Below are 21,141 nucleotides of genomic sequence, written 5' to 3'. Positions count from 1 at the left end.
TCTATTACAACATGCTGGTAATATAGCCTGGCCCACAAAATGACAGTAAACAGTGTGATCTTCTGGTTCAACAGTGCTATCCATATTACAGAACTGCAAAAACAATAATTAAATGTCCACCTTGCTGTGAAGTCTACTAATAATATATAGCCCAAGTCCCCTCAGGAAGGTCTTTATTACATACCAGAAGCTTGCTCCAGAACCATTTGTGGTGAGCCCGTTGTGCGGTGGAAAGCAGCTTGATAAAACAAACTAATTTTGAACCAAGTAAGATATTTAGCCACCCACCATGATCTATGTAAGCCCATTGAAAGCTAAGGGTGTTGCAAAGGCTGTGGTGTGTCCCAAAGGAAAAAATTGGGATGAGGATGGGTATGGTGCTAGCTCTAGGTGTTTATTCATTTTTCCCCAAATTTCCAGAGTGAAGTGGACTAACGGAATAGATTAGATTTTTCAATTTTTTTAATCTATTTTAATGCAATTTATTATCTTTTAACAACAATCAGCAGACAATAATTAAACATAGGTACTGTAGTATGAAAGAGGACATTTTCCCCTTACAAACTAATGTACCCCAGATCTTCCCCTTATCCCTGACATTGGGGGCGCATGCATGCACACATTGCAAATTCACACCTCCTGTTTTAGAACTACAACAAAACCCAAAGATCACTAACACATACATACATATATAAACCTACATATTTAGATAAATATATTAGCATGATCGCCATTTCCTGGTGAAAACGGTTAGCATACACACTAAGAACTGAATCATAATTATAGTTTGGTGTAACTAGTCTGCAAGTGCTTTTGTTTAGCAGGGCTCAAAACAAAAGTACATATAAAAAATACATATAAAAATCTCTCTCTGATCTTTAAAAATGGCAGAAATTATTAGAATCTGGCAATTTTTTTCTTCAAAGAGAATAGATTCTTTCATCTGACAAAATGTCAATATATTTATACACATTTACTCTGAAAGCGTTTCATTTGTTTCATATGAGTGCACCTTTTATTGCTGTAGAGAATCGAGCATCTGCATGCCATTTCTAAGCAAACACACAAATCAAAGAAAAAATGGTAATAATTGATTTTCTTAAACCGTGGATACCAAGTCATTGTCTACCATACAAATCTATACATAATGGATGTTATTAAATGCTAAATAAAAAAAATATATTTAAGCATAATAAATACCATATTCTGACAGAAAAAAATGGAAAATTATATATAAATAGTATTAGTGTTAGTGACCGCCCGGTTTTGAAACTTTGAAAGAGAAAAAGCTGCCTAAATTCTTCATTAAACAGCAGCATTCCTGCCATTTCCATGCAAAATAACACCGTTTAAAATAGGTAAAGAGGCTTTGTTAAGGTCTTAATAAATAATATTTATTAATTGTAGAAGGTTAACTCTACTCTGTTAAGCTGGTCATTCATAGGCCGATCCTACTGCTTGGCAGGAGGTTGTTCGGCACATCATGCATCACTCAGGCCTGTTAATGTGGCTAGACATGTAGGTCTCATATCAGCTTTGATATTGCAGCACATGTAGTCAGCATTTCTAAAAATTTGGTTAACAACAAAAATAACATTAATACATTGAAAATACATACATAACCAAACAATCTTTTCACCAAACAATCTTTTCACTCAACAATGGAAATTAGGAAATTATTGGCCCATTTAGATCTCAAGGGCTTTATTACACAGCTCTATATGTGTAAAGCGTTACATTTGCTGGCGCTATATAAATAAATGTTAATGATGATATGCCCCCCTGCCCCCCAGCCCAGCCAGCCCCACTAGTTTTATTTTTTTAGATAGATAACCTAGCATCAAAATAAATTAAATTCCTTTCCGTATACATCCCTGCCTAATAGGGATGGCAGGGGTCTAGCTTACAGCTCGCATAAAACAAATCAAAGCAAAGAGAAACCAAATGTTAAACTCACAGGATAACACTTCCTAAATTCCAAAGGAACTGTGTTCAACGATGACAATTTTAATGTGAAAATATAGGTAGGTATAGGGCCGCAGCTTAATTAAGGCGTCACCATACGAGTAAAACTTGCCTTATGAAGGCCTGATAAGATTTTAGTAAGGCAAATATAGTGAGAAGGTACCTTTTCATTGCTAAACTAAACTAAAATAACTTCCAACAGTTTCCCAGCATTTTTCAGTGGGGGTACAAAAGGTGGATTTATTGTACCTAGACTGCCTAGAGCCTGGTGCTTCTTGGCTCAGACAGGGCATCAACTGGAGCCATAAAATATGTCATATACTAATATCTCTTGGCAATTAAACAATCTCAGAAGAGGCACTGTGGTGGTCATATGTGCAATAAATTGGCTGCAAAAAGAGTATAGTGGTTGCAGAAAGTCCTGGGATGAGCACATCTTAGGCCTAGGCTTCTTTACATTTTTCCATTAGGTTATGTAGCTTGATAAAGAAAGCACCTTGCAGAAAATTGGATTTGTGCTACAGGTTGGGAGGATATGGGGTTTGTAGTTTGTTTTCCTTTTAGCTGTTGCAGTGTCAGCTAATTAGTTAGAAGATAGACATATTGGGCCAATGTTTGAGCATATATGCAGGCATAGAAGGCATCATTTAGAATTAGGAGCAAAGCAAAAAAAGGAGCAAATTTACACCTTTGCAAAACCATGTTGCATTGCAGGATGAATAATTTAAAATGTGAAGACAGATTTAGAGTTGCGACATGCGTGTCCTAGCTCAACTCTAAATTGCAGTGTAAAAAATTGAGAATTATAATCACCGTTAATTTCCTTTCCTTGACATACTCCATGGCAGCCCTTACAATGGGTTAATACCCTGATCAGAATTTGCCCCACCTGGACCCTATATAAGGCAGCTCCTCCTCTTCCTCAGTGTCTTTTGTAACTTCCCAAGCCGTCCTATAAGATAACTATTAGAACAAGAGTGGGAAAATATAGGGATGCCACTGAGTATGTCAAGGAAAGGAAAATAACGGTGAGTATAATTCTCAATTTTCCTTCCCTGTGTGACCATACCTTACATGTGAGCAGTCCAGCCTATTGAACTGGCGTCTGTGGTAAGAACACACCAGTCTGGTATGGAGCCTCAAGCCTCGGAGCTGCCACCAATCCAGGGACTGTCTTGCCGACCTTGAAAGGTTGATTTTGGAATCTAGAGACCCCACTGTATGATCCCATTCTGCAAAGAGGCTTGATTGAAGATCTCTCATATGCCACCTTGCCCATGGAAGGATTCCTATTGTTGAGGAAAACATTCCTAGAAGGCGAAGACACGTTCGTGTTGAAATTCGATGGTGAATCTGGACTTGATGCGCCAGCGACTGGATTTTGTCCAATCTTTCCTGAGAGAGACAGACCTTGTCCATTCTTGTATTTATTTGCACTCCTAGAAACACTAGCTGTTGCGAGGGTATCAGAAGGCTTTTTGCTACATTGATTAACCAATCGTGCTGTTGTAGGAACTGGATTACCAGGGATGTAACCTGTAAGTCCTCTGACTTTGCCAAAATCAGATTATCGTCCAGATACGGCCACAAAGCTACTCATCTCTCCCTTAGTGCTGCTATGAGAACTATAAGGACTTTGGTAAATGTTCTTGGAGACGTGGAAAGGCCAAGCGGAAAGCAAGTAAATTTGAAGTGGCGTCCTTGAATGCAGAACCTCAGGAATTGCTGGTAATGGATCGTGATCGGGATATGAAAATATGCATCCTTTAGGTCTATGGCTGTTAGAAACTCTCCTGTTTCTACTGCCTTGAGGATTGAGTTAATACACTCCATTCGAAAGTGTTTTGCTTGCATATAGCAGTTGAGAGCTTGTAAATCTAGTACCGTTCTGAAGGCACCTGATGCTTTCTGGACGAGGAACAGCTTGAAATAGAACCCCATGTTTTCCTGATTTGTCAGCACCGCTACAATAGCCTTTGTTTCCACCAGGCCTTTTAGGCTTTCCTCCAATGATTGCTGTTCTAAAATGGACGTGGGACTTCTTGACTGAAAAATCTGTTTCCTTTTGGCAAGGTATGAAATTCCATGGCATATCCCCTGGTGACTATCTACTGGACCCATTTATCTTTTGTGCTAATTTCAAATTTCTGCAAAGCGTGATAACTAACTCCCACTGGAGTTAGTGGAGACTGGATCTGCAGATAGTCATTGGGTTCTTTGCTGTCCTTGTTTCCCCCTCTTTGACCTGAAGGGAAGAAAGGACTGTCTTCCCATATTGTCTTGGTGTTTGGAGTACTGTCTCCGAGGCCTATAGGCACGGGCTTCTTTAAACTGTTGCCTTGAAGAATAAGCGAGGAACCGTCTCTCCCTTTTGTCTTGTGGTAGACGATTAGCACTACCACTTGCTAGCCTCTGCATCAGATTATACAGTTTCTCCCCAAACAAAAAACTACCTTCATATGGAAGCATTGTCAGACAGCTTTTGGATTGGTGATCTGCTGCCCATGGATGTAGCCAAAGCGCTCTTCTTGCTACAACTGCCGAGGCCATGCTCTTGGAAGAGAACACAATCGTATCCAACTTGGTTTCACACAAGAAATCAATGCTTTTTTGCATAACTTCTAAGGATTTTAGAAGGTACAATCTATTTATTCTATCTTCGATATCTGTATGCTGCGTGCTGGCCCACAACCTAAGGGCTCTAGCTACCGAAGCCATGGCTATCCCAGACTTTAGGGTTATCTTGGAGGAGATGTGTAATCTCCTGTAGGAAGTCTCCATCCTCCTATCCATGTTTTAATTGTTCTGGGGGGGCCAGGTTCTTCTATCGTTTCAGGGTGTCACACGCCGCTCACCCACGGCTGCCACACGGTGACTTAGGTATCACTCATTCTTCCTTCCCTGCTTCTTCCCCGGCTGTCAGCCCAGCAAATGGCTCTGCACATGTGCAGGTGATCATCTCACCTGTGTTCACCTGTCCCACTTATCCATTGGTTACCTCTCATTTATAAGGCTCCTCCCAGCTCCTCTTAGTGCTGGTTCTTCTCATCAGACTAAAGGCCTGGAAGCAGCTCATGCACTCTGCTGCAATCACCTATTACCTGCTCCACTAGTTAGTGGTAGCTCCTGCAGATCATCACTGTTATCTCTCCAAGCGTGCTGCTGCAAATCACCTATTACCTGCTCCACTCGTTAGTGGTTACTACTGCAGATCATCGCTACCATCTCTCCAAGTGTGCTGCTGCAAATCACCTATTATCTCTCTATGGACTATCACTGAGCATCACTCAGTACTCCTACTCATTTATGGCTATCTAGTGTTTACATTCTTCTCTGTACTCAGTTCTCTATCACTGCTCACTGGGAACTCCCCCTAGAGGGCTGCGACCTGCAGGGTTGAAGCTGCCAAGCCCAAATTCCCTTGCAGGAAACTCTGGTGAAAACCTTCCACTTTGTTAGACTCCACGTCACTGGGTGAAGTACCATCAATCCCAGGCAGAACAGAAGGATCCCACTCATCCTAGTGAATCCTGACAAAGGGGTACAGGACACACATAACAATGCAATCTTTCGGCAATTGCCCATCACAAGCTGCCCACACTCGATTCTTAACTTTACATTTTCTTTTTCCCTGCATAAGCTCCACAGAGGTATTCTAAACAATAGAACAATAAGGTACTAAAGTAAGCTATTCTAAAGGACACAAATACCCACTTCTAAGGGCTTACCTTGGGGTGTCCTTCAGCTTTTTTGGGGTTCCTGTTCCATAGTGCACTGTATCCAGATAGCTGCTAGGGTCTTGCAGCATACAGCATACATCCACCTATAGCCAACAATGAGCCTCATATAATAGGCGTCAGTTGCTTAAGGAAGGTGGCTGCCCTGATATCTTCAAAGTGTGTCCATAGCAGGGTAACGATCTTCACCTGTCAAGACAGGTTACCAGACCACCTCCTGACAGGTGGTCTGGTAAACAGAAGTCAGCGCTGGCCGGCAATCCGTCCGGCGTACTGCGTATACATGCTCCGCGCGCGCTTCCACTACGCTTGTGTGCACCCCCATAGGCAGTACCTTCAGACTACAAACGGCCCACGCTGAAGGGAATGGACGGGTCCTGCACAGCCCCGCTGAAATGCACACACAGCCAGACTAAAAAAAAAACGCCCAAAAACCACAGGTTAGCCCTCTAGAATAAAATAACAAAGCAAAACAAAAAAATACAACTCTGCACTACCCTGTCATACATATGCTGAGGACACTGAGGAAGAGGAGGAGCTGCCTTATAGGGTCCAGGTGGGGCAAATTCTTCTTGTCTACACTAAGCTCATCAGGGTATTAACCCAATGTAATTGCTGCCATGGAGTTGGAAAAGGAAATAAAGTTGTACAGTATTTGTGTGCTACATGCAAAAGCAGTCAAGTATTTACCCTGCATGAAAATAATAATAAAACAAATGCATTCGCAACATGATTAGTCCAGGAGCAAATTTGCTCTTTTTTTGTCTTGCTCCTAACTCTAAATAATGTCTATAGTGAGGCAAGTGTCATATTTAGTTAGTCTAACTTGGGAAATGCTAATCCTGATCAACAGCATCAGTATTCCAGGAACAGTGACAGTTAAGACATTTACAGGGCTCTCGTAGGACAATTTTTGTCAGTAAATTGTTTGTATGTCTTCTTGCAGAGGTATGCACATTCATAGTGTGTCCTTCTACTATATCTGGCTGCCTTTCGGCATAGGACAGCCTATGCATTTATACACAAATTTTCCTTTACCAATATTCTGCAACATATTTACAACAAATGTTGCTGAAACCGTAAAACAGGTTCTTATTTATATATGGAAGTACTTTAGTGTTGCAGCATAGAATCAAGGCATTTTTTAAACTGGCGTGACACAATTCAGGTTTGATTTGCGACATTTTATCTAGCTGACTGAAAAGTGAAATGACATGCTAAGTGATGTGGGAGACAATTTTGCGTCAGTTACACAGAAACCCAGCGAACACTGTGTACCTTACAGCTGTGTTAGACACCCTCTATTTTTGACAAATATATAGAATATAATTGACAGTTTTAGGATATATTCTGCAAAACCTTACTATTTACACCACTGTACAAAAAGTGTTCTAAAGTACGAACAGCTGCCACTTTTAATCGCAGACACTACCTGGAGGCCAGCGTGGGCATTTTGCAGAACGCATGGCTGCATCTCGTATCTCATCTCTCCACTCCGAGCTCCTTCTCACAACACAGCAGCCCTTGGTCTACAAGGCCTATTGAGTGGATCTGGTGGTGTCTCCGTTTGCTGCACTGGAAGGTGCTCGGTTTGGATGGTGGCGGGCTGCTTCCTGCACTGGGTTCAGAAAGTGTGGCTTCTACACAGCCTCAGCTATCCGGGCACGCCTAATGCGGCTTCTTTATTCCAGTTCAACTGCTCTGGCGGCTGGAGGGTTTGTGGCACCCTGACTGTCTCTCCCTTGCCAGCAAAATTTCTTTGGACACCGTGAGCTTGTGTGCAGGACTCCAGCCGTCTATCTCACCCTCCAAAGCACCTGGAGTACCCCACTGTAAACTTAACATCACCTGCTAATTTGGAGACTGGATTGGGGGCTTTTAGTAGATTTGTACTTGCTTCATTGGTCACCTCTTATTTTCTTCATTGGTGCACTGCTGCCACCTTCTGGTTCCTCAGCTGTACTGTAGCCACCTGTGCACTAATGCTTTGATTTACATTGTACATTAAATGTTGTCTGGGTCTCCCTTGAGATTCCCAAGCTCTTGAACCCTCACAAGATATCCTTGAATTTAATCTTGTGATGTGACCTCTTTATGGTATGCTGCTGTTCCTGTACTGAATGCTACTCCAGTCCCTCTCTGAGTGTTTAGCCTTTGGGTATCCTGCTGGTCAGTCCCCCTAGGCAGCGGCTTTGTCCTCCCCCTTGGGGATTTGGGCGACCCTCTCATAACACAGCAATGTTGGAGGCATTTACAGCGACATAAAACTCATCACTGTCGGCACAGGGCTGCCATTCAACGCACCCCCCCTCCCCCACCTGTTCTTCTACCTTCTTCAATATCTATAAGTGACGGCGTCTTACCGAGACACTTGTCGAATACGGAATACACAAAGATAAAGAAGAAACAGGAAATGTGTATAAGAGGCACTCAATGACTCGTACTTAATATCTCCTTATACACATTTCTTGTTTCTTCTTTAACTTTCATGGATTACTTACCTGTGTGGGTGCAGCTTCCTCGTAGCATGATCAAATAAATATATATATATATATATATCTATATCAGATATTGATTAGAGAAATTTGGAGATGTCTAATGGCTCCCCAGTGCGATGTGAGAAAATTCTAAGGATACGGAATATACATCTACATACCATTTACTGCCTACATGTATTGTTAAAGGAAAGTGTTCCCTTAACTCTTCGTCTGTGACCAGTTTCCAGCCAATCTTCAGTGCAATCTATAATTTAGTGCTGCTGCAATCTCTCTCTGTTCACTATGGCATCCAAGGGTAAGAGGCAGAGCACACTTAATTTATCTAGTTTTCCTAAGAAACAGGACAAATAACCTGTACAGGGCTCGAAACTTCTCTGGAGCTCTAAGGGCATACTTGCCAACTCTCCCTGATTGTCTGAAATAGGGATGATCTCCCTCACTCCCTGAAGAGTCTGGCATTCTCCCTGATGCTGAGCCAGTACAAGATGTGGTTGGCTTCGCCATCTGTGGCATGATGTCCTATTTCCATGTATTGATGCCTATGGAAGTGGCTATTTTCATGGAGACCAAGATCCAATCAAAGACTGACAGGTAAGACAACATGACTTCAGTAATGGAGACAGAAATGTAAAAGACACTTCTGTCTCTAGAGATTCATTAGCTGCTTTTCTTTAACGCATAGTTGCCTACTTTCCTGGAATGTCCTGGAGACTCCTGCATTTCTGGGAGACCTCCCAGAGCAGGGCAACTTCCCAGTTCTCACCCCTGCAGTAGATAAGGGGCGGGGCTTAATGAAATATTGTGTCATCTTAGTCCCACCCCCTGCTGTAATTGGTCAAAATTGTGACAATCGTTTACTGGGGGGCCAAAATGGTGTGATTCATCAAGCCCGGTCGCCGCACGCCCACCTCCCCCGGGATCTCCCTGAAGCCAACAAGGAAAAGTTGGCAAGTATGCCCAAGAGTTCCTTGAGTCCAGAACCTTCTGATGAGGAGGATGTCTATCCAGGACGCCACAACCTGTAAACTACCTTAGTCCAAAACATCAAAGCCACCTTAAATAAAACTGCAACAAGTGGTACAGGAGTTTCGCCTTGAGCTCTCTGAACTGAATACTCAGACAGATGCCCTGGAAACAAAAACGGATGTTATTTTGAAAGCCTACGGTCGAGCAATTTATCACTTCTATTCAGATGTCTCTAGTTTGACAAAACCAAAGACATGGAAAACAGAGCGAGACGGAATAATATCAGGGTTAAAGATATTTCTGAACCTGTTGATAGTTCTGCTTTGCGTGATTATCTTAGTGGCTTCTTCTGCTCTATCCTTCCAGAGGCCTCTCATGAAGACCTGCTCACATATAAGGGCCAACCGTCCTAAGCCTGCTACTGGACAATTTCCTCAAGATGTCATTTTATGAATGTATTTCTTTCATATTAAGGACAAATTGATGCAAGTGTCTCGTGCTTTCATTTCCTTCAGATTTAAGAACGGAGAGGTACGGCTATTTAATGACCTTGCACCCATCTCTATTCAGAAAAGAAAAGCCCTTTAGGATGTGATGAGATCACTCTGGCAGCATGACTATAATTACAAATGGTGCTTTCATTCCGACTTTAGGTCTTTACCGCTTCTAGACCCCTGTTTGCCAAAACCTTGGAAGAAGGGGCCTTGATCTTAGAGAAACTGACCATTGGAGGCATCCTCGCCTCTACCCCTCTCTCCATTATTTCTGCATCAAATGAGAGGAGGTGCTCTCCTCCTCTGGACTAGCAGAAAGCTTAACGTACCCCCTTACAAGGCAACCTATTTACTCTGGGATCTTTTCTTTGAGGAATCATTGCTTTTGGCACTCTAAAGACCTTGCTGACTTTATGCCAACTCAAAATTGTTTAATTGTACTGTTTTGATGTGCCATTCTCTGGTTTTCAACAACTTTTTTGTGAACAGAATAAAACAAATCAATACCATAAATAATTAACTACACTTATGAATCAGCCACCAGAAAAAACCCAAAAACAATAATTATAACAATTATACTTCTTTTTAAAATCACCATAGAATCTCAGAAATCTAACAATCAAATCAAATTTCCAGAACGTGCTAACAAACTTTGTAAAGAAAATAGACACAGGTCTTTTAGTGAATGCTTACACAGTCCATAGGACATGTTTCCAAAACAGAACAGTTCGGGACACAATTGATACAGGACACAATATTCTGGAACCAGAGTACCTTCTTCTGGCTCTCCTAACTTGAATACTATCTCCAAGCAATTAGAGATGCTGTATATAATACCCCAAATTGTTCAATAACTGTCCAGCTAAACAATAACAAAAACTCTGTAATTAGATACTGCTCACTCCACAGTCTTTAAATCAGTATGATCTTTTCATAACAAATCCTAATACCAGTATACTTGTTGCTACTGGGAGTACAGTGAAAAGGGGGCCAATCTGGGTTAATAGGCCATAGCTGCTATATCTTTTTTTGAATACAAATGGAGCAGCGCTACACTAGACAGAAGTTAAGCTTAAAGGTTACAGACTGAGGCTATATATTATTGTGCTTATTTGTTATGCCCATTGGGGAATTCAATTAGCCTCGAGGTGTCTCCGGAACATCTGTGAGACCCCTCACGGAGATTTGAGAGATATCTCCATTCATTTTTCCTCATAGTCCATAGAGCTGCGAGGGAAAATGAGCGGAGATTTCTACTGTAACTTAATCTCTCCCAATATGTCCTCTCCGAGTAGGGCTTGATGCAGTGCAAGAGAAGACTTTTATCCACTTTTGTAAATCCTTGTGCCAAACACATACAAGTACTAACATTCAGATATAGTTAAATATTTTATTAATGTAATAGATAAGAGTATAACACTGACACAGTTATATGATATTAAAGTATATAGAAAAAGTAAATTCGGTGTTCGATTAACCACACCTTGTAGTGTAAACATATATGAAACAAAATAGATGTTATAAACCATATTTGCCTGCTGGTTTTCTCATAAACAGTGTGAACCATGACCTAGTTAAAACTTCCTATAGTTCTCAAATCAAAGATGGTGATGAACCGAATGTTCATAGATATAGATTCCAACCGAAAGTTAACAAGATATATATATACTTCAAGCTATTCCATATTATCAGTAATAGAATAATATATTTACTGTGACAGTTTCCAACATAATTTCTGATACACAGTGCCACTGTATTATGTATTTAGTTAGCCCTTCTGAGCTTTTATCACAGGTAATGGGGAGAAACTGCACTGAAAATAGGAATACAGAAAAACGAGGGGGGCAGAAAGAGAGGGCTACAGAAAAATGAGGGGGCAGAAAGAGGTGAGTTCCAGCACCTTTTTTTCTTACAAAAAAGTACTGCCTATGGGCATCCCATCCATAGTGTTCTTCCTGAAAAAAGTAACACTTTGTTAATACTCTTCAGACACTGTGTTTGTGAGTATAGACAAAGCTTCCTCACAGCAATCAACAGATCACTACTTTGAGGAAAACTTAAACTGTGTTCAACTCTCATTAAATCCAGTAAAGGATAATACACCACGGACTGATGCATAACTGCCCCTGAATAAGCTCTTAGCTTGGAAGCATGTAGCATCAGAGCAATTCCACTACCACAAGATTTTCTTTGCTCTAAATAAGTAAAGTACACATCATTGTTAGTATCCTGTTTAGGGAATAGATTTTAAGTACTCGTATTGTTGTCTTACCTTTGGTTCTGGCTTTCCAGTCATTTTCTTTAACAGGTTATATAGATGTAGCCAGTTGCCTTGAGAGTACCAGCCTGCCTTCTCCATTGTTGGTAACCTGTCTATTTCTATATCGCTTTCTGAAAGCACAATGAAAACATATTTATTTCAAACTACAAGTCAGTCGGCATACTTTCATCCACTTGCGTATCTGTAATTAACGTTGCAAATTACAATAGATGAATGTCCTGAGATTGATTTGTGATTAGCTGAGGCATTGTGTTGTGTGAGCATCATGATTTAGAGGATATACTGAGCTCAGTTAGGAGCAGTGCATAAACAGATGACTAGTATGCAGGGCCACCCATAACAATTATGGGCCCTCCTGACAATCACCCTGAGAGCAGAGTTTGAAAAATGTTATATCTCAATGTAAATGGATCACTTTTATTAATAACTTATGGCAGTGGTTCCCAAACTTTTTCAGTTCGCGGCACCCTTAGAGTCTCCAAATTTTTTCAAGGCACCCCTCCAAAATAATTACTGAGCAGTCCTGTTTTAGAAGTAGTTGGGTTAAAAAAATGTAATAAGTATTTAGGTCACAACAGAAATACTTATTTAGTTATATGCAAAAATGCACCTCTGCATCCAGACACTCTGCCCCCTCTGCATCCAGGCACACTGCCCCCTCTGCATCCAGGCACACTGCCCCTCTGCATCCAGGCACACTGCCCTCTCTCACGTTGCTCCCTCTGCCCTCTGTCACGCTGTCCCCTCCTCTGCTCTCTGTCACGCTGGCCCCTCCTCTGACCTCTGTCACGCTGTCCCCCTCCTCTGCCCTCTCTCACGCTGTCCCCCTCTTCTGCCCTCTCTCACGCTGTCCCCCTCCTCTGCCCTCTCTCACGCTGTCCCCCTCCTCTGCCCTCTGTCCCCCTCCTCTGCCATCATTCTGTCCCCCTCCTCTGCCCCCCTCCTCTGCCATCATTCTGTCCCCCTCCTCTGCCATCATTCTGTCCTCCTCCTCTGCCATCATTCTGTCCCCCTCCTCTGCCATCATTCTGTCCCCCTCCTCTGCCATCATTCTGTCCCCCTCCTCTGCCATCATTTTGTCCCTCTCCTCTGCCATCATTCTGTCCCCCTCCTCTGCCATCATTCTGTCCTCCTCCTCTGCCATCATTCTGTCCCCCTCCTCTGCCATCATTCTGTCCCCCTCCTCTGCCATCTGTCCCCCTCCTCTGCCATCATTCTGTCCCCCTCCTCTGCCATCTGTCCTCCTCCTCTGCCATCATTCTGTCCCCCTCCTCTGCCATCATTCTGTCCCCCTCCTCTGCCATCATTCTGTCCCCCTCCTCTGCCATCTGTCCCCCTCCTCTGCCATCATTCTGTCCCCCTCCTCTGCCATCATTCTGTCCTCTTCCTCTGCCATCATTCTGTCCCCTTCCTCTGCCATCATTCTGTCCCCCTCCTCTGCCATCATTCTGTCCTCCTCCTCTGCCATCATTCTGTCCCCCTCCTCTGCCATCATTCTGTCCTCCTCCTCTGCCATCATTCTGTCCTCCTCCTCTGCCATCTGTCCCCCTCCTCTGCCATCATTCTGTCCCCCTCCTCTGCCATCATTCTGTCCCCCTCCTCTGCCATCATTCTGTCCCCCTCCTCTGCCATCATTCTGTCCCCCTCCTTTGCCATCATTCTGTCCTCCTCCTCTGCCATCATTCTGTCCCCCTCCTCTGCCATCATTCTGTCCTCCTCCTCTGCCATCATTTTGTCCCCCTCCTCTGCTACGATCCCTCTCACTCTGCCCCGCGCCAGCCACAGAAAGAAGAAAGAAAACAGGAACTTACCAAGCCGCCGGGCGCCGGGACCCAGCAGCCTCCTCTCTCCCGCAGCTGTCACTGACGTCGATATTCAGTGACAGCGGCGGGAGAGAGGAGGCTGCTGGGTCCCGGCGCCCGGCGGATTGGTAAGTTCCCGTTTCCTTTCTTTTTTCTAGGTCTGGCCCGCGGCACCCCAGTGACAGCGCCGCGGCACCCCTTCTGCCCTCTCTCACGCTGTCCCCCTCCTCTGCCCTCTCTCACGCTGTCCCCCTCCTCTGCCCTCTGTCCCCCTCCTCTGCCATCATTCTGTCCCCCTCCTCTGCCCCCCTCCTCTGCCATCATTCTGTCCCCCTCCTCTGCCATCATTCTGTCCTCCTCCTCTGCCATCATTCTGTCCCCCTCCTCTGCCATCATTCTGTCGTCCTCCTCTGCCATCATTCTGTCCCCCTCCTCTGCCATCATTTTGTCCCTCTCCTCTGCCATCATTCTGTCCCCCTCCTCTGCCATCATTCTGTCCTCCTCCTCTGCCATCATTCTGTCCCCCTCCTCTGCCATCATTCTGTCCCCCTCCTCTGCCATCTGTCCCCCTCCTCTGCCATCATTCTGTCCCCCTCCTCTGCCATCTGTCCTCCTCCTCTGCCATCATTCTGTCCCCCTCCTCTGCCATCATTCTGTCCCCCTCCTCTGCCATCATTCTGTCCCCCTCCTCTGCCATCTGTCCCCCTCCTCTGCCATCATTCTGTCCCCCTCCTCTGCCATCATTCTGTCCTCCTCCTCTGCCATCATTCTGTCCCCCTCCTCTGCCATCATTCTGTCCCCCTCCTCTGCCATCATTCTGTCCTCCTCCTCTGCCATCATTCTGTCCCCCTCCTCTGCCATCATTCTGTCCTCCTCCTCTGCCATCATTCTGTCCTCCTCCTCTGCCATCTGTCCCCCTCCTCTGCCATCATTCTGTCCCCCTCCTCTGCCATCATTCTGTCCCCCTCCTCTGCCATCATTCTGTCCCCCTCCTCTGCCATCATTCTGTCCTCCTCCTCTGCCATCATTCTGTCCCCCTCCTCTGCCATCATTCTGTCCTCCTCCTCTGCCATCATTCTGTCCTCCTCCTCTGCCATCTGTCCCCCTCCTCTGCCATCATTCTGTCCCCCTCCTCTGCCATCATTCTGTCCCCCTCCTCTGCCATCATTCTGTCCCCCTCCTCTGCCATCATTCTGTCCCCCTCCTCTGCCATCATTCTGTCCTCCTCCTCTGCCATCATTCTGTCCCCCTCCTCTGCCATCATTCTGTCCTCCTCCTCTGCCATCATTTTGTCCCCCTCCTCTGCTACGATCCCTCTCACTCTGCCCCGCGCCAGCCACAGAAAGAAGAAAGAAAACAGGAACTTACCAAGCCGCCGGGCGCCGGGACCCAGCAGCCTCCTCTCTCCCGCAGCTGTCACTGACGTCGATATTCAGTGACAGCGGCGGGAGAGAGGAGGCTGCTGGGTCCCGGCGCCCGGCGGATTGGTAAGTTCCCGTTTCCTTTCTTTTTTCTAGGTCTGGCCCGCGGCACCCCAGTGACAGCGCCGCGGCACCCCTGGGAGCCGCGGCGCAGTTTGGGAACCGCCGACTTATGGTATACATGTATTTAAAGGAAACAGCGCAGGGTGCTTTTTTATATAATTGCAATGCACTTATTTTTGATATTATGTATATTTTGATACAGGAAATCTTAATTTCTGAGACCAGGGGAGAAAATTAGTTTTTTATGTTTTAACCTTGCTAGAAAAAAATGCATTATTTCTGATGTATATATCTGATACAATAAGCTTTTGATTAGAAAATCTTTTGTATATCTTGGTGTAAGGAAATGCCTTGTTTGGGGTTTGCAACTTTTCTTGGGGAATTATTTTCTTTGGAGGAAATGTGTATTCTGCAACTGTTGGAAGAAAGCACCCATGCTAATCTCATGTTGATTAGACCTTTTGATGTGAGTGTCCAATACTCCTTAAGGGAAAGGAAGGGGTAATCAGGCTTGCTGTCAGATGTCCACTGTGTCCAAAATACAATGCAGGATATCACAGCAAGGTTTTAGGATATCACAGATAAGCGTAAATATTGTTAGCTTTGTATTGCATGCAAATCCATATTTGGGTAAACAAATTGCATCCCGATTCTAAAAATAGCCTGTGAGGCTCTGTCTAAAACTGTATAAAAAGAAAGCCCTTGTAAACTGAAATGTATCATTCTGATGTTCCATCTAACCTGACCACTAATACCTTTAATCAGTGGAACTGTCCTTGTCAGGACACTTGAGCAAAATAAACATCACTCTCTGCTTCAAGACCCTGCTTGACAACTTCTTCAATATAGCTGTAATCCTGTGGCCTACAGATTAGACCCAAAATCGAATCCGTTTCTGGCTGTCTGAGGTTTGGATTCAGCTCTCCAGTACCACCACTCTGCCCGCTACCCAGCAGCTCTGGCCAGAGTGGGATCCATCCACATCACACCGATCCATAGTAAGCAGTCAGGGGTATCAGCCAAGGTGTACCAGCAAGGGGGTACCCTAGCAGCGACAGTTCACAGAAGGGATGTGGTTCTGGATGCCATAAAGAAGTCCAGTGGTTGCAGCAGGCTCCTCCTACTGCGGCAGGAGGGGGGTATTCGAAATAACAAAAGTGGACGGTGGCAAAGTAAGCCCAGCCAGTTCCCAGCAACAACAGACAGGGTGGCATAGGTGGTCCATCCTGTCACACTCAATATCTAATAAATAAATTTAAGTTAAGAGCAGTAATTGTATTATGTTTGGGATGAATAAAGCAAACAACTGATTGGCTAGAATTTGGTCTTCTTTATAAAACATTTCTTCATAATGTAAGTTCTTGCAATAATAGCCAGAGGCTCCAAAGCATGTGTCTCCATTGTTCCACCCTGTAAGTATGTGTGCAGCATGCTAGAACATGCAGTATCTGCCCTGCATGCAAAGAAAAATATTTGCATTTATACTCCTTACAGTGCAACATGGGTTTGCTTGTCTGTTTTGCCCTTAACTGGTAAACATATTTCCCTTCTATTGCCATTATTAGACTGGAATATCATCACATTCCTTATTTAATCAGAATTAAAGAAAAGTTTTCAATTTGTTGAATATGTGTTATGGTATCAATGTTGCAGTTAATAGTAATGACCAAACTTATAATATTTAATTGTAATAGAAAGCAACTAGACATTTTGGGGGTGAATTCAATTCCCCCTGAAACAACACTGCGCAAGTCTATTTCCGTTAAGATAGCAATTTTAGCACTGATTTCTGCTCGCGGCTCAGGGAGCCGCAAGCAAAAATCCGGCATTAAAATTACCGTATTAATGGCAGTTATGCACATTATTACCGTAATATCAGTAATAGTGCGCAGGCCGTGTTACTTTTGACAGTAATATGGCCAATTGATGGCTACAAATGTTACAAAACTATGTCAAAAGTTTTACTTTGCAATGAATATTAGCAAAATCACAGTTCTGTAATAGACAGCACATTTCCCTAAGTGCATTTTAGAAATTCAAACTTGATGTTTAGTGCAGCCTCTAGTGGTCAATGTGAACGTAAAATCAGAAAGCCACAGGAGTGCCAATCATACCGAGCTTAGATCTGTTCCTCTGCACTGCAAAAAGTCATGTACATCTCAGAAACACAACAAAACAAACACAACAATTTTTGAGGTATGAGGCAGGCATTCTTTAAGGGTGAGTATATAATGCGTGCACCCAGCAATGCGTTAATGGCCAAACTGCATAGGTTAAAATTGTACAAAACAAATAACTTTTTTGATTGGATAATTTAAACCACAGATGTCATGCACTGATGGAGCATTCAATTACACCACAAGTAGGCAACCTGCGACCTGTGGCTCTGCAGCCTGTGTGTACATCCTGTGGCTCATCAATTGTGGAATTCTACATCTCAGAATGCTAGGTCTTGAAGTTCTACAAAAGCTGGAGAAGAAGTGGAGGATTATGTACCTGGTAATCAGATTCCATTGACTCCTCCATGGCAGCAAGAAGCGTATTAAGGCATAGGCTTTAGGGGCTACAGCCCAGGGGCCTCAGCCAATTGGGGGGCCTAACAAAGATGCAAAGCCCTTTATTTATGTGTTATATTATATATACAGAATATATTTTTTCAAAATGCAGGCAATCAGCTTCTACAGTAATCGGGGCCGCCGCTGGTCTCAATGGGTTGGCCCCGACTGTCACTTTCTATGTATCCCTCCCATTCTCATCAGGCAGCTAACAGCAAATCTGATGCTGTTAGTTTCCCTGCTGTCAGTGCAGACATGGTGTGCTGCTTACTGTGGTCTTGTGAGACTAACATATCTCACATGACCACACTAAGCACAGAGATCAAGCCCGCACTGACAGGGCAAGGAGAAAGAAGTGCCAGTGTCTGCAGCGAACAGGACCAGAAGACAGCAAAGAAAGTACTATTTTTCTATATATCAGGGTGGAAGAGGAGGAGGTGATACATTGGAGCTGTGGAAAGGGGTGAATCAAGAGTGGGGGTGGAGATGAATTGGCTGCAAGGGGGGTGGGAGTGGGGAAACTGATGAATTGGCTGTAGGGAGCTAATGATTCGGCTGCGGAGTGGAGCTGATGAATTGGGTGGCTGATGAATTGGCTATATGTGGGGGGCTGCGGAGTGGAGCTAATGAATTGGCTCCGGGGAGGGTTGATGAATTGGCTGCAGGGGGAATTGATGAATTGGCTGCAGGGAGGAAGCTAATGAATTGACTGCAGGGGGGGAAGCTGATGAATTGGCTGCGGGAGGAGCTGATCAATTGGCTGCATGGGGGTGGCTGATGAACTGGCTATATGTGGGGGCTGATGAATTGGCTGCGGGGGGGGTGATGAATTGGCTGCAGCGGGAATTGATGAATTGGCTGCATGCAGTAAGCTGATGAATTGGCTGCAGCGGGAAGCTATTGAATTGGCTGGGGGGTGATTAATTGCCTGGGGGTTGGGTGAGCAAATGAGTGGTTGGGTGTGTGATGGGGCGTTCATAAACTGTCTGGTGAGGGTTGATAGAAATGGCTGAACGGGACGATTGACTGGTGGGGGGAGGTGATGAAATAGCTTGTGGGAGGGGCATGATCTTTATATTTTGTGGTGGTGACGTGAATGCTCTCTGTGGTTTTAGCGGGCTCTAGAATGCTAAATACTAGCCAGACAGGGCTGGTAGATGTTAGTATATGATTGTAAATAATTTTCATATATTTTATTGTCTATATATGCCTGTACTAGGGGGTTGTTTAATTTGGTTATAATGGAGTGTTGTGTTTGAATTTTTCACTATAATACAATTTTTGCACATTTTCAATACAGGACTCCAAGTTTTCAAAAGTGAGCCAACTGATAACAATCCAAAAACAAGCAAGAGAGAATATCAGGTAGTCTATGCTGCAAGATCAGCTAAGAGAGAACAGCGCAATTTGCCTGACTTTCAATGCGTAATCTAACTGTAATGAGATTTTAATATGTTTGCAGAATGAAGTGTGTTTTATGTATTAATATTTTACAATTTTGTATATATATATATTATATCTATAGTGAATCAAATAGACCACTGTTCTTTGTAGTGGTTTATTGAGAATTATGCAAGGCTTCTCTGAACAACAGCAGTGAAGGATTTGTGTTTATTTAAATAAATAATAATATATACACAGTGGCTGAAGTGGGCTTGCAGACGGTGGTGTGCCATACTGCCACTTCTACTGTCTTCATTGTAAAACTATTCTAAGTCTCCACCAGTGTGTGTGTGTGACGACACTAATCCTTTGCAAAATACAAAGGAAAAAACGCATTGGTATGGGCTACAATGAAGGTGCTTTTTGGTTCACTCAGGCTACCATACTAACAGGAAGTAGTTTGTGTTCCACCAGCGTTCCAGGACCCTCTGGACAGAGGGAGATACATGGAGTGGACACCAATGAATCTATCTCCTAGAAGAGCTTCTTTCACGGGCATACAGTCAGAAGCAATCAGGATAAATGGAATGGATAAACAGGGAAAGATTAGGGTAAGAACTTCCCTTTTATGTCAACTGCTAAATGACGAGCGCCATCATACCACATATAACAAAGGAGCGTAAATATGTTTTTTATGTTGTGTTTAAAATGTGTGCATAAATTCATTGTTTATTAGATATAATTCAATAGAATTGTGTCCTGTGCGCTTTTATTTGAGATTTGTGTGTGATTATATATATATATATATATACTTATTTTTTTTTGCACGTTTTATTTAGTAATGCTCCCAATGCTATTAGTACCTTGAGGGTACTTACTTATAACCCTCTATCCAATTTCTCTTGTAAGATGTTCAAAATTACACTCACAGATGGATTATTTATTGACACATTTCTTACTTTTTTAATTCCATGCCATGCTCTGTAGTATGTCTTTGATGTAGACGTGTAACAATCACCTCTTCTGAGAAACCCAGCTGCTTTAGGAGTCTCCGTTCATTAGCCATGTTAGTGTCAGGAACCATGGGTTTGGATGTTATATTTTCCCTGTCTCAGAAGATCTATTCTTAGTGGTAGATGCCATGGTTTTTCTTTGTGAGATGTAGTATTTGTGTAGCATGGGAAGACGGCCATTACTTTCACCTTGTCTGTTTTTGTCTTTCTTAGCACTTTTGGATCATTAGTATTGGGGGGAAATATGTACCCCAGTGTGAACTGCCACTTTATTCCTAGAGCATTGACTGCTTCCACTTTGTGATGCACACATCTGGAAAACAACCTTTTCACTTTTCTCTTGTGGCCATGACGTCAATCTGTGGTACTCCCCAGTTTAATGTTAAGCTGTTGAATACTTCCTTATTTAATTGGTTTTGATCTATTTGATTCCATTTTATCACAAAACATTTATGTAGGTGCCACATGTGTAATCTGGGCTATGGTACATCCATAGCCGCTTGCTATTAGTCCCAATAATTTTTTTTACAGTCTCCTGCTGTTACCCACAGTCTTTTTCTAAATTGTTCTTTTTTCAATTTCTGTTTTCTTTCTGATGTTAGAAAGGCTTTTCCCACAGATGTATTTGGTTGTATGCCTAAAAATGTTATACTTTAGTTTGGGAGTAATTGACTTTTGTGTGCATTTATTAAGCACCCATGCAGGTTTAGGATTTGTCACACTCTTTCTGTGGGTTTTGAGGCTACTTCTTTTGCCCTTGTCAATATTGGTATATTATCCAAATATGGCCATAGTAGTATTCCTTCCTCTCTCAATTTTGCCATAACCACTACCAATAGTTTTGTAAATGCCCTGCAAATGTTGACAGTCCAAAAAGTAGATATGTGAACTGAAAGTGCATGTCCAAAATTGCACTTGATGTGTCTATTTGATAAGCACATGAAGGTAAACATCTCTCGGATC

At 43.3% G+C, this 21,141-nt stretch overlaps 1 protein-coding gene across 3 annotated transcripts in view; it reads right to left on the bottom strand.

Moving 5' to 3' along the window:
• Nucleotides 1-21,141, bottom strand: part of NT5DC1 (5'-nucleotidase domain containing 1) — a 332,570-nt gene that overhangs the window by 13,208 nt on the left and 298,221 nt on the right. For all 3 annotated transcript variants that reach the window (XM_075202951.1, XM_075202953.1, XM_075202950.1), the window contains one exon: nucleotides 11,933-12,051. In XM_075202951.1, the coding sequence (XP_075059052.1) occupies nucleotides 11,933-12,051 (119 nt within the window). The remainder of the gene's footprint in view (nucleotides 1-11,932; nucleotides 12,052-21,141) is intronic.

This window comes from Mixophyes fleayi, chromosome 3 (assembly GCF_038048845.1).
Source record: "Mixophyes fleayi isolate aMixFle1 chromosome 3, aMixFle1.hap1, whole genome shotgun sequence".
In the NCBI taxonomy this organism is placed as follows: domain Eukaryota; kingdom Metazoa; phylum Chordata; class Amphibia; order Anura; family Limnodynastidae; genus Mixophyes; species Mixophyes fleayi.
The sequence above is the reverse complement of the archived record's forward strand: the minus strand, read 5'-3'. Positions and strand labels throughout refer to the sequence as shown.